Genomic DNA, 15645 nt, shown 5'->3' with positions numbered 1-15645 from the left:
CAGACTTGGCTTAATGACTGCTTATCCTCCCATTTCTTTACATATTTATAAATGCTGAAATACTGAGTAAACTAAATTAAAGATCTTTTTTATAGTTCTCCAAGAACCTTACCAGAACTAGAGAGAAAGCATAAAGACATTTTTTTTATTATTTAATTAATACATTGTTACTAGTCGTCTCCGTCTAGAAGGACCCTTCGGCCCTAACTCAATCTCTGGTGAAATAATGGTTAGACATCTCACTGCTGAATTTTTTAATATATGCACCTCACTACACAACACTACATAAGATCAGATGGTTTGATTCTTTTGAGTCTGTGTCGTGTTCTGGTGGTATCCAAAAGTTGCAATATTTCAATATTTGTATGAGAATGGAGTCTTTCCTCATGCCCCCTTGCAATTCTCTTGATTTCTTGACTGACTATGGGTATCTGAAGGTCTCGATGTAGGTAATCAGTCCTATAGTATTTGGGTGCACCCACAATACCTCTTTGGATATACCTCTCAGGACTTTGTTCTGAAAAATTTATATTTTATTTATGTTACTCTTTGCAGAACATCCCCATAATTGAACTCTGTATGTCCATATAGATTTCAATATTTGCTTATATAATAGCAATTTATTATATACTGATAATTGTGACTTTCTTCCAGCCAGTACATTGTCCTATATTTCAATTCCAGTTCTTTTCTTTTCTTCTTTATATGTTCCTTCTAGCGAAGTTTTGCATCGAGATTCATTCCGAGATATTTAGCGTTGTTGCTATATGGGATGATAGTGTTATTTAATGTTATTGGTGCTTGTACGGTCTGTTTATAGGTGAGGCATAAATAGAGGTAATGGCTTCTTGTGGATTAAAATGTCTCCTTTGTTATTTTTGGTCTTTTCTTTTTTAAAAATATTTGTTGCATTTAAGCCCATTTTGGTTTAATTCTGCGATAATTTTTTCACTTTGAGCTGTTGATGGAAGCCCTCTTGTCATAACTTTGGTGTATCTGGATTGTTTTTCTTCATAAGAGTCCCATTGCAGTTTCAGCAACTCTAAACAATCTATTATCCTTGTGAATATTGTACGACATTCGGCGTTCAGTTTTATTTGTCTATTGTTTAGTACCGTTGCTTTGAATATTATATAGTTGGACCTCAGTGTTTCGTATAGCAAGTCAAAGTCGGTAACATTACTTACGATAATTAGGGGTGGCCTGGGCATTCTAATTTCTTTATTTTGTTTTATTTTTATTTGCTGTGGTGAAGATCCTGGAGACTTATTTGCTTTTCTTTTTTATTTTTAACCATTATATAGCCTACTTCTTCTGCATTTCTTCTTCATGTGTTTCGTATGTAACAATTGGAATACTTTTGTTGGCTTGGTAATTTATCGTTGTTTTGTCCTTGCCGTCAGAGCTTTGTTTATTTAGTTGTAGCTGGAGGGCATTTATTTGTTTTTGCATATTGGTTAATGCAATTTCAAAAGACTCCCTCGCGCAGACTTTCCATTCATCCACGCATTGTAGAGTGCCTGTTCGTTCTGGATTCTAGTTGTGTTCTCTACATTCGAAACTGCAATATTTGATACGCCTGTGATATTTTTTTTATATATTGTTGAAATAATCCTGTTATTTTTATGGTTCAAATTATCCTACGCCGCATTTGTGGTCCAGATATTGAGTTATCGACCCTTAACATTTTATGGCATTTTGCATTTATTTGCTACTGAACTGACCTTTTTTCCGATCGCACTTTCACTTTTTCACCAGTCTGTAAAATGTTATTGCTAGACTTTTTTTTAACGCCGCATTTGTGACACAGATGTTGCACTTTTGTTTCGTTTCACTGACCGTCTCTCCGAACACGTCTTTACTCTGTGAAAGTCACACGTCGACTACATAAAGACATAATAAAGTAATTTTACATTACAATAACTATAATTGATAAATTTCAATATTTCGTTTACTACAAATGCTAAAAATAAGTATTTATACTGTGGCATATTATCTAAGTGTTCTCAACGTGATGAGTTTTTGAATAAAAGATATTTTTTCGGCAATAAAGAGACCTTTCAAATAATAGATCCAAAATCAAGGCTTTCAAAATAGTTTTTAGGTTTGTTTCATTGATGGCTTACTACCCAGCCTCTCTTTCATGATTTAGATTTAAGTCATGGTGACTACAAGTGTATTCATCCGGGCATTGTTTTATAGTCATTATCAATAATATAACCTTTAATGAAAATATACCAAAATCATTACTGTTTGAGGTATTAATTCAGCATTAACGAATTTTTTTTCATTTTTATTATGAAAATACGACTAAAATGAATTTTTCAAATTACATTGACTACTTTGCTTATTCACGAAAAACAAACACTTAACTGTTCTTTTTCTAGTTATTAAGACAATCAAGTATGTTAAAAAATACTGACATTTAGTCACATGAAATATGATTGAGGCAAAATTTTATAATTAATAGAAAATCAACATATACCATCGTTTACCGATGTATTAAAATATATTCCTAAGCTTGATGTGGGAACATATCGGTATATAAAATAAAATGTAGAATAAATATTCCCTAATTACTAACTTTCAAACAATATTTGCGCTAGAACGTAATCCTTTGGAAAGTAATTAACTCTATTTGAACCTTCACATCTTGAAAAATAACGTATTAGCCTATCCCAAGACAATTCTGTGACAATCTAATTAAGCCTTATGTACTGTATTATAATAATATACCATTTTTGTGTCTGTAAAGATTTTCTGGTAAAGCTCTCAGGGGACTAGAAATATTATTCCAACAAACTGAAATTAGAAGTTAAAGCTGAACAAATTCAAATATTCAAATATATCAAATATATAAATTCGAATAAGTAGTATTAAATTAAAGCCTAAAGGTATGTTCAGTAATAAATAGTTAGTATAAAGTAGAAAAACTTATGTAGACAATGTAATAGACATTTTGATGCCGAACTCTGAACTAAATTAAATCAAACAAAGTTTCAAGGACTCAAAGTACAATGGGCTGACGCCGATGTTTTATTTCTAGCTATACTGAACCGAAAATAGAATACTTGAAATAATACAAAAGTGACTTGTTTGTACATCAATCCCTTATTAGTCTCTAATATACATTACATTTGATATTTTGTTCGTAATATAATCAAATACGGGTAAAGTTTTCAAATTACCGTCTGACCTTTATATTTATATTTATCAGATATTTTTGAAATCCAAAATACCATACATATTTTAGCATTAACATAAAGGAGCTATTTCAACTAAAAATAAAATTAGAAGTGCGTGAAGCTAGAAGTTAGAGGGAACTAAATCTGACTACTGTTGGAGTAATTTGTATTTTAATTAAATTATTTTAGTAATGTTTTCAAAACTCTATGGGTAGGTACGTTTTCTTAATTGATTTCACTGCTAAACAAATTAAATGATAAGAAAGATGAATATGAAAATTCTCCATCTCAACATTTCTATTCAAAATCAAGGTTATGCGATGCTGAAGTATGTTTTTTTTATTGACAATCCTGCTATTATAAGCAAGATAGAACAGAAATAATAATAACTCTCGTCAAAATACAAGCGACCAATTAGCGTTTTTTTTATCTCTCAGCCAGTCTAATATTAAAACTAAACATGTTATAATTATTTTATCTATTCTTACACGAACTCAAATTATTTTAATATATTCAATTGTCGACAATGTTACTTCTATGGTTTTTAAGATTTCTAGCCTCTTTGATGTTTTACCAGAAAGCATCCTAATCTAGTTCACCTTTACTTAATTTAATCATATATTTAATGGACCAAATCTATAATAACGGCAATGAAAAATAAATACGAACGATAAATAATGCATCAAATATAAATAATTCTGAAAAGAGCATGCTTGGAGCCCAGAGGAGCTTGAAATGTAATTGGAAGGACAGTATTGACTCCAAGGTAGATGTTAATATGTGTTTGCTAGGATTATAAAGGAATTTTCAATAATGAGCTACTTAACCTCGGCTCAACCATAAGTTTGATTCCCTACTTGTTCATCAAAAAGTGACAAAATTCGTCTTACGTATAAATAAATGGCGCCTTTTATGACACGACAAAAAAAACGAAGAGTTTTTCCCAGAGATCTCAGTGTATCTACAGTGAAAGTTGCATTAGGAAAATGGCAAAAGATCATCAATCAAGCGGCATATATATCACTGATTAGTGTATGAAATATATATGAATAATGCCAATTCGAAAAAATAATGAAAAACGAAATTATTTATTGCTGATTAACTTATTATTAATTAAATTTAGTAACACGGAAGATATACTAGTTCGTCTGATATCCAGTTTATAAGTTCAGAGCGTTTCAATTTTATTATTAATTCCTAAGATTTTACGGACATAGATAGACGAAAATACTATCAAGATGAAGAAATATTGCTTCCTCAAAAATCTTAATATGTCAGGAATTTAATTTTGCGTATCTATATTTCTTGTAATCTTGTAATATTGTATATATTACTGTACAAAAATATTAAATGGTAAACTTCCTTAAATCCTTCAAGTAATTTAACTACATAATTATCAAAAAAGATTTTATTTAATATATTGAATATAGTTAAAGAGTAAAATATATAAAACTAAAAATATATTATAGAATAAATAATTATGCTACTGTCTTTTCAGGTTCAGCATACGGAACAAGTGTTTGAAGATCGAACGCGCCAGCTCGATCCTGATGTGCCAACTGTTAAAATTTCATTAAGCAGCGATTTGGAGAAAAGCCCAGCCAGCAGATCCAGCATGGGAAAGATGGATTCATTAAAAGTCGTACCCAGTATCGAATCAGGCTCCAGTTCAGAGGGCAGTTCATGTCCTTCTCCTACAGGGTAAATATCAACAATTTTCAACGCTGGTCTATATTAATATCTAGATGAAAATACTTTGAGAAAATCTCTGTGAATGAAGCAGGAAAGGCAAAAATCTTCATAAATTAATTTTAGTTAACGAATGACACAAAAGGATAATTGTTATCACAGAATTACTGTATCGAAATCTGCCGCTGTCTCAAAATTTATAATTAACACGTTAGTATAAATATATAGCTGTAGCAGGAGAACTTGCCCGTAGCCTAAAGTCAGTATGATATAATCATTTGATTCTTTGCTAGACAATTAGATACTAACAGCTAGCAGAAATCGAAATAAGTATTCAAATATTTGTCAAGGAGACAATGACAAAGTGGAAAACAAATCTAACTATTCACGCTGAAGAAATTGGGTATGTTAACATCAAGGGAGAAATATTTCAAGGAGACTCGCTGTGATGATATAACGCTGCGGTGGGAAATCAAATTTCAAAAACATCGACCAATATAAATCATCTACTTTATTACGATCTACTGGAACCTATATGATAAGTCACAAGAAATGGACTACTTACTAGATAACGTAAGAATATTTTACATCGACAATGTCGTGGACGGCAACATGGAGTTCGAATTAGACAGAAACACGATACTCAACGATTACGAATACTCAATATAATCAGAGAGGAAATATTAAAGACCCAATAACTTAATTAAATAGTCGTGCAAAGGCGGTTTGTATAAATATCTCAAAAACTACAGAATTTAAAAAACCGCACAATGACAAGGCTAGCGAACAGATACAGTTAAGGCCAAAATTAATATGTCGTTAACGCTAAGTGCCAACTGTATAAGTTCTTGTTCATCAAAGCATAATCCCACCAATTAAATCTCTTGTTCAAATGTAGGTCTATCTAGAGTGCTCTATCTAATTTGCAAGATTTAAAATTATGTCCTTCGAATATCATTCGAACTTTCGAACCAGATTCCTTAAAAAATGTATTCACTTTGGAAGTGTTTTTCCTCAAAATTTCTTGAGCTTGAGGGACATAAGTAAAAAGATCTTCCAAATGAGCGATGATATCTAATACCCATATCTTCAAGAGGTAATAGGTATAGTTCAAGGCCAGAGTATATACTCCCCTTTACTTTTTTCGACTCTCATCACCCTGTCTTAGAAATTGGCAGCATTGAATCATATCATATTCAAAAAGTTTCATTCAAGTAAATAACTAAGTTGTTAATTTTCAATAAATCCAACATTTGTTAACAGTTCCATCATTTGTCAATTTCTTCTTCAATGTGTCTGACAGGGTTCATCCAAACCGATGGTGTTATTAACCATTCCCGTTTCCAGCATGAAGTAAAACATATTTGCAATGAATTATTAATAAATGCTATTACTAGTAAAACCTAACCAATTGTTGTTCCAACGTTTACCTTTTTCCATCAACTTTTGTTGTCACAACATCATTTTTATTATCATCTTTCCATGAGTGCCCATAGGGATATTATTCCCATTCTGAAATATATGTTTCATCTAAATTTATAAATTAAAATAATAAGTCTTCCTTTATTTAATTATATGCTTTTAAAAATTGGACCACTTCAATACTTTTCATATAACAACTAACAGTTTCCTTTGAAATAATTGTACCAAATTTTGTTTATATGGAAAAACTACTCATTGTTTTTATAATGTCTGATAGAGCGCTGATCTTGATTCGTCACCAGCTTAGTATAAGGACGGTTTCTTTTCCGTGAATTCAGCATCATACTTTTCATTTTTTGAGATATTTCAGTGGCCGTATCCATAATAATATTCATTGCAAACACTAAAAATATTTTCAATCAAAATCGCAGAAGATTTAATAAAACAAGCAAAGCATTAAAATAATGTTTGTCGGTTTATAACCTCTTATCACTATTAATTTGAAAAATTTTGCAAACGTTTGACAACAGGACGACTTTGACAGGCATATTCAAACATATCAGACAGTATTGTGTCACTTTTTAATTCGAGTAAATTGAAAAGGAAAATATTGTCAGGCTCTAAAACCAATTTACAAATTGCGGCAGGTAATACATTAAATATGTTGATGAGGTATCTACAAAACTTCTCTGGGTAGACTATATTTTCTGTTTAACCAAAAAACCTTGAATAAATTTGAGGTTACCCTGTATGTAGATATATCTGGCATTTCTATTTTAAAATCTATATTGGAAGAATCGATATCAAGAAATCCAGTAAATAAAACAAATATCAGGAATAGTAAAGCAAAATCGAATAATTTTATGATTCCACATCAATATATTTCTTCTAAACAATGCATCCAAAAGGATAATTTATGCCGCGTTTTATTTGAAAGGCATGTTTTATTATTCGAATTCATAACGTGATGTAATGGAATATCTGAATAGGAGTGGACCGTTGCCTATCTATAGATGGAATTATAGCTATCGAATTAATTCATTTTCCCATCAATATCAGTTTTAAATGTATTCGATATATTGGCAAAACCTGATAGGATTCTGATTTTAGTATAGAATTTGATTCCGCTGCTTCAGTGCAACGATTATTGCGTACCCCAGCGAATACAATTTTAATTTAAATCTGACAAAAGCTAAAATAAAAAAAAATAAAATAATAAAAAATAAATATATATTTATATATATATATATATATATATATATATATATATATATATATATATATATATATATATATATATATATATATATATATATATAGGTGTATTGATAAAATATTGCTTTTTGGAGGGAAAAAATGCAGTTGAAGCAAAAACTTTGCTTGATGCCCAGTTTCTGGACACTGCCCTAGGAAAATCAATCATCAATGATTGGTATGCTAAGTTTAGACTTGGTGAAATAAGCACCGAAAGCGCCTAAAAGAGGTTGTTACCGATGAAAACATTAAAAAAAACAAAATGATTTTGAATGACCGTAAATTGAAATTGAATAAAATAGCAGAAACTCTAAAGATGAATTGAACGTGTGCATCATATCATTCACGAATATCTGGTTATGAGAAAGCTCTGTGCAAAATGGGTGCCGCGACTTTTTACCAAAACAACGACGAGTTGATAATTTGGAGCAGTGTTTGAAGATGATCAAGCACAATAAACTCGAGATATAATAAACCCGCTCCAAAGCGTGGGAAAACGCAACAGTCGACTGGCAAGGTTATGGCGTCTGTATTTTGGGATGCGCATGGAATAATTTTTATTAACTACCTTGAAAAAGGAAGGACCATCAACAGCGACTATTACATAGCATTACTGGACCGTTTGAAGAACAAAATCGCCGAAAAACAGCCGCATTTAAAGAAACAAAAAGTGCTGCTTCACAAAAACAATGCACCGTTTCACAAGTTAGTGAAAAAGATGGCAAAAATCCTAATTCATGGATTCAATTCCACAAATTGGGTTTCGAATCGCTTCCTCATCAACCGTATTCTCCAGATCTGGCCAGACTGGCGGCTATTTCCTGTTCTCAAATCTCAAAAGAATGCTCGCTAGGAAGAAACTTTCGTCGAATGAAGAGGTGATCTCCGAAACCGAGGACTATTTTGAAGCAAAAGACAAATCTTACTACGAAAATGGTATAAAAAAGTTGAAGGGTCGCTATAATCAGTTTATCGCACTTGAAGGGAATTATGTTGAATAAAAAGAAAACTAATTTTGCCAAAAAAATGTGTTTTACTGTGGTAGGCCGAAGACTTTTCAATTGACCTGTTACATACATATAGATAGCATATATACATATATCATAACCTTGGATTTTTTATTGTTTTCTTGTTATAATTATAATCTCTACTCTCATAGTCTCAAATTTGATACTTTGTCTGGTTTATTGGTAATAACGTAGTTTTTTAATCTATTGGAAACAGTGTTGAACAACTGTCCCCAAAGTTGCCACAATTTCTCTGTCCCCTCCAATTTTATAGTACACCTAGCCCTGAATCTTGATGATTCAAAATTACGACCAATCTCGTTCTGAACGATTTTTTTTGCTTCCATATGACATCATTTATTGACTTGATTGATTTACCCCTGTACTTAAATGCCTGATAATATCTGCATGTTTCTTTCATATTGCCGATGGCGACTTGTGAAAATATTAACTTGAATACTTTTATTGTGTTGCTCTCGACTTCCATTTACACGCGTGCTTGCAGCCTACTATCTTAGTTATATATTAATTGATTAATTATTATTAATATTATTGATTTTTATTAATTAATAGATTATACACAAGATCTCCGGATTTAAACCATGCGTATATTGGCTCCATTTAATTTTAAAATAGAGAATAATCCGAGTTTGGCGCATGCGTATACACAACTTTACTTATCTTTTTTCGTAATTATTAGATTTAATGTCGTATATATCAAACAGGTAAATAGGTTCAGGAAGTAAATAACAATGGTAGAATTTTGGAAATAACCCATTTTAGTTAAAAAAGCATTGAATAAAACGAAATAATAAAAATATAATTAATAGACGTCCAGCTGTTCTATTTTTATAAAAACATCATATTACCCATCATCATTATTTTTTATAAATAAAAATACACAAATATGATAAATAACTGATTTAATGTTGAAACTATATATAAGGGGGAAATAAAAATAGATTTTTTTTAAATAACACACATTTTAATTTTTATTTAAGAAATTATCGAATAAAATTAAATAACAAAAATAATTTCTATATGCCTTTCTATTTTTGTAAAAACACGATATTTAAATAAATTTACATAGTTAAACAATCAACAAGAACTCCAAGAACCATATAAATAAACCTTAGCCATAAAAAAGACCAAAATCGTCCACTCTGTATGAAAGGAATTTTCCTAAAAATCTCCAAATATTATCGCTACTATTCTTGATTCACAAGCCTCATTAATAAATTGACTACCTGGAGCTTTCCATTAATATATTGTACATTTACTAGCCTAGAAGGAATGAATGATCATATTTTAGAGCTGAAAGACATCTCAGTCAATACATTACCACTTTTACAAATCAATAATTTATTTACCTATACTTTTATATAATAATGCATTGTATTTTCCTTTTCATTAGATTTTTAGGGTGTCGTTGATAGTTTTATATTTTGTTTATTTGATCCAGATCTACTTTTGTTAATGACTTGACCACTTCCAACACAACAAGAAACATTTTCTTCTCTGTTCTTATTATCATAAAATTTAGGCATATGTTGATACCTATTCCAGGTTGTTGAAAATGATGTGTTATAAATTTGGCAGCTAAAATTCCCACTATAAATAAAACCGATGCGATCCGATCGGCTCGAAAAGATTGGACCGCCATTATGTTACTGCATTTCATTTGATTAATAAATGTGTTGAAGAATTTTCTGTAACGGGGAAATAGTTGCTTCTATGTATTTTACGCTTTCTTTTGAAGAAATGCGAAGTATCAATCTAACTATTAAGCTCAATGATTTTGACATATCCCTAAATATAATATTTTTAACTAAGTATTGGAAGGCGCAGAATTGTATTTTTGACATTCATTATTTATTTGATTTCAAGAAAACGCTGCTGAAAACCACATGTTTTATTTTTATTTCCAACACAATTTTTAAAATAATATGCTAAATTAATTCACTTTTACATTTATACGAATCGATTCGCTTGAAAAACATGAAAATATTCTAAATTATTTTGTTCTAAATCCACTATACATAATTATTATATTGATACTAATATATTTCTGAAACATATTTTATTAAAACCGCATTACTTGATTGTTGATACTTGATCTAAACTTGAGTTAAAAATAAACCAGTGACTTTTGCAACAAACCAACATCAGGTGACGAATGAGACGTAACAGATGTAGGCAATTCACACGCGATAATCGAGTAATAAAAAACTCGTAACTGTTTAAACCTTCTTTTATCGCGATCATAATCAATTGTAGTTAATTAGACGCTGTTAACTTGGTTAAACATTTTAACACAGCTATTTGTTATCAAAAGATTATTTCACAGGTTATACATTATTAGCATTGCTATATCTAATGATTATTTAATAGAATTTTGTAAACCGAAATTTTTTCACGAATGCTTGCATTAGATCGGCCCAATACTATTTAATCAGTTTCTTAGGTAATCCAAGAACAAAGATTAATTTCTAAACCCTATAAATATTTCTTAACCAGATTAACACCATTTCTTCACCTTTTTTCTTAATTCAAGATCGTGGTACTAGACCCAGGTCTCGTCCATAGTAGCGAATAAATCACAATTTGTAGTAAAACTTAAAATGCTATTCAAATGTATCCCATTCTTAGCAAAACCAACATCCCCGTGGCTTCAATATTTTCAAGCTAAATTTGATCATCAAATTTTTTATATGTTCTTATTCGAATTTTTTCACAAAGATGTATTTATTACAATAACGTAATAATGATTATTTTACTCTAGTGACTGCATCAATGCTAATATCATTAAATATCCTCTTTATTGTCGAATAACGATGTTATCTCAATTATTCCTTGGTTCCTAGCTTTGTCTGCGATGCTCTCATAAAATTATTAATTTTATTCTTTACCACAATCATCTTCTAATTTGAAAGGATATCTGTACTCCGCATAAACTATTCTGTATTCCGTTATTCACTCTTATTTCTCTAAGTAATTATTATTAAACGTTCATTTCAGTACAAAGAAAACAGATTCATTTCTCCAACTCAAAAACCATCTATAAATGTCCGAAGAAGATCAGAGGAAGATTCTAGATATATTTAGACATATCAAAAATATCAAGCCGGGAGGATATTGATCAGCTGCCCATTAATCGTGTATCTTAAATTTCAAATCAAAGTGTTTTCTCTTCTAGGCATCTAACAACGTAATAGGCATTATATTTTCATTCATAGATACATAGAACTATAAATTAGGTGTCTTTTTAATAACTTCCTTACATTTCCCTTTGTATTTGATTCTTTGTTTACAAGCCATTTAATACTGACGTTCATTTGTAACATTGTAGAAAACCGTATTTCTCAAAAAATGTTTGAAAGCTACGAAAATTCATACCGAATTTTGACAGTGTGCTCCTTCAAAAAACAATTATTCTTAGGGAGACTAGTTGGTTAAAAGATCTTGGTCGTCCAAGATTTCAAGATTATCGACGTGAAAAACATCGAAAAAACGTATCAACATCATAGTTCGCCGCTAGAATACAGAATATGGCTTTAGGAGATATCTATTGACCAAATAGTTTAAAAGAACTTTTGGGTATGGAAAATATGTGTGCATAGTAATGGGTGTTACCCTTGATTACAGCTCCGCAGTGAATTAGAGGTTAGAAATTAGTTAAAAGTTTATTCGTTAGATTTAGCCTTCTTAGCTTAAAAAAAATATAAAAGAAGTTGCAGATCATTTTGCATGGTTTAAAAATGGTTATTTTAAATTAAAAGTTAAGTAATGAGCTGAACAGCTAACCAGTAGAATAATTAGAATTAGACTTATCAATAGGGGTTAAATTACTGAAAACTTTGAAATTTATAAACAAAGAAAATATTAGTTTAGAAATCACAATTGATGACCTCTGTCGAAGAGATTTGTCATTATGGAAACGTGCACTGAAGGAAAACAGTCGGAGGAAACAACCAAAAGGCATAGATAATACATTTTTCAACACAACAACACTTATCTAAAATGCAAATATGCTAAAAGACTTTTTTGAAAAACGCTAATCAGGGTTCTATTCTAGTCCTATACCCAGTTGTTACCCTGACCGATTCACTTAAGAAGGAATGTATGAAGTGAGAAAAAATATAATAGAATAATGCATTAATAGAATAATGCATTAAAAAGTGAGTGAATATAGAAAAATGCATTAAAAGGCAATGACTAACATTTTTAATATATATCTGTTTTTTAAATATTTTTATTAAAAAGTTATGAACTAATTTCAATGCCTAATTATTTTTACTGGAAACATTTATATTTACTCCTAAGGTTTGATCTATTCTATTTTATATTAATATTTTAAAGTCCGTTTTTTGTTAAAACATGAAATTTATTTTTAGTTTACTACCGCTTCCATAAAGGTCTAATTAGTTAAAAAATTCTCTGTTTCAGATCTGTTTTAACAGCTCGATTAGTGTCTCCCATACCGGATATAAGACGAGATTCGGTGATGACCACAACGGATGATCAAGAGCTACTAACACTGCCAGTACCACCCGATTTTGCTGATAGTAGACGATCTAGCCGAATTCAACAGTGGTACGTTTACAAATTGTTTCGTAAGGGCCTAATCCAATTAATTAACAATTGTATATCCAAGCACTATATTTTACTTTCATTAGAGAGCAAATATACCTTTTACGCTTAATTATTGTATCCTTCTGTACAGTGATCCTTGCAAAAGCATTTTATTATCACTTTATTTTTCCTATTTATAGTTATGGAACTGTTACGGAATTTGTTAGTTTATAGTTTTATGTTTGTATAATAGTTTGTTCTGTTAATACATGTATACAGTCTTCTTGATATAATTAGATTTAATAACTGCATTCTCGGTAATTAATTATCCACACTCTACAATAGGATATCCTACAGTTATCATATAATAATTATATACTAACCTTTACTTGTTTCCACTCTCATCACTTTATCTTAGAAATTGGCAGCATTGAATCATATCATATTCAGAAAGTTCCATTCAAGTGGATAACTAAGCTGTTAATTTCTAATCTATCTAACATTTGTTCACAATTCCTTCTTCAATGTGTCTGACCAAGTTCATCCAAACCGAAGGTGTTATTAACCATTCGTGTTTCCAGCATGAAGTGCAATATACCTGCAATGAATTATTACTAAATGTCATAACTAACAAAACCTAATCAATTGTTATTCCAATGTTTACCTTTTTTCATCAACTTTTGTTATCATAACACTATTTTTATTATCTTCTTGCCATAAGTGACCATTCAGTCTATTGGTCCCATTCTAAAAATCCATGTCTCAACCAAATAATTTTTGACAGTTTCCTTTGAAATAATTGTACTAAATTGTATTTCTATTGAAAAATTATTCACTGTTTTTATACATTTCATATTTTTAAACTCTGATAGAGTCAACATCAATCCGATCTTGATTCGTCACCCGTTTCGTATGAGAATGGTTTTTTTTTCAAGAGGAATTCAAGATTATATTTTTCGTTTTTGGAGATATTTCAGTGACCATACTAATATTCAGTGCCGCTACAACACGCTAAAAAATATTTTCAATAAAAATCGCAGCAAATTAATAGTTAACAGTAAGAAATGCTTACTTTACGAATTTTGCTGGCAATAGAAGGCCTCCATTATACCATTCCTGTCAAAGTAACTAATTAGAAACGCAATCTATGATATCGGGCTTGGAAATTTTCATTCAGAGTAATAATACAATCAACAACGATTAGAAATTTATCAAAACAAGCAAAGCACTAAAATAACGCTTGCTGGTTTATGCCCTCTTATTACTATTGTTTTGAAGAATTTTGCGTACGTTTTACAACCGGAGGACTTTAACAGGCTAATTCGATTACGCGTTTAAACTTATCAGACAACATTGTGTCTCTTTTTAACTAAATTAAAATGAGAAGGAAAATATTGTCTGCTTCTAAAACGAGTTCACAAATTGAGGCAAGCAACACATTGAACATCTTGATTACGTATGTAGAAAACTTCCTTGGATAGACTATACATAAAATATATTAATATCCAATGGCAAACAATATTTTATCTAACATTACCAAAAAATTTGGAATATAATATAATATAATAATTCTCTAAGTTATATGAAAATATGTCTAAAGCCATATGAATCCCCTCCATGTACCCTAAACACTAAAACAATAATAAAACAAGTAAACTTTGTAGCCTGAGCCATCGACAACGTCGAACTTTTTTTCAGTCACAAAAAACAGGACTTACTTAGAATCCGAAACTTTGCCCCATGACGTCTACCTTGAGCAATGGCTCGAGAAAGTTACTATCTATTTCAGGCCGTGAGGATTTAAGTGAAACGGGCAAATTCCTTAGGCAAAGTTTCCATTTAAAATACAGCAGCAGACGGAGATTAGATTAGAGATAAGACGCTATTGGTTTAATTGTTGGCCTTAAAATTTTAATGCGAATTACTCGTCCAAATCTAGGAAATTGAAAATCTCCGCTCTTGATAAGCAAAGCGTTAATCGACTCGCATTCTTACTATTATATCGTTGCCAGTGATATTTCGTTGAACTTCAACCTTTTCGTTAAAATTTTTAATGAACTTCTTCTGTATTCTCCTAATTACATTTATATTATTTTATAAAATACTTTGTAAGATCCATTAATATTCACTTCAAGGTTATTCTCAATTCAAAGTTATATAAATCATGCAAAAAAACTTTAAGTTTACTAAAAATAACTGTTTTAAATTAACGGAAAGGCAGTGGTAACCTTTAGTGTACTTGACATTTTATTAGAACTAGTGACTGTTCAGTAATCGAAATTCACATTTTATTAAGTTAATCGTGTTTCTCTGACAATAAAGAAAAACTTGCTTTGACAACATTTTCAACATAAAATCACAAAAACATATGATACATGTAATACATAATATTAATCATTAAATGAACAATAGTATTCAGCACTTAAAACTATAAAGTGAATAATTAAAATGATAGACAAATAGTTTAAAAAATAAAATGTCGTATCAGATATTTATTGCATTAACCGTCAAACGTT

The 15645-nt window shown here is 30.4% G+C and overlaps 1 protein-coding gene across 3 annotated transcripts in view; it reads left to right on the top strand.

Moving 5' to 3' along the window:
- Positions 1–15645, top strand: part of LOC143202105 (diacylglycerol kinase eta) — a 436917-nt gene that overhangs the window by 374481 nt on the left and 46791 nt on the right. For all 3 annotated transcript variants that reach the window (XM_076413382.1, XM_076413384.1, XM_076413383.1), the window contains 2 exons: positions 4684–4886; positions 13004–13150. In XM_076413382.1, the coding sequence (XP_076269497.1) occupies positions 4684–4886; positions 13004–13150 (350 nt within the window). The remainder of the gene's footprint in view (positions 1–4683; positions 4887–13003; positions 13151–15645) is intronic.

The sequence above is a fragment of the Rhynchophorus ferrugineus genome, unplaced genomic scaffold, assembly GCF_030347505.1.
Source record: "Rhynchophorus ferrugineus isolate W39M unplaced genomic scaffold, kcgeb_rfMv2 rfM9, whole genome shotgun sequence".
In the NCBI taxonomy this organism is placed as follows: Eukaryota; Metazoa; Arthropoda; class Insecta; order Coleoptera; family Curculionidae; genus Rhynchophorus; species Rhynchophorus ferrugineus.
This window is presented reverse-complemented; position numbering and strand designations above follow the sequence as displayed.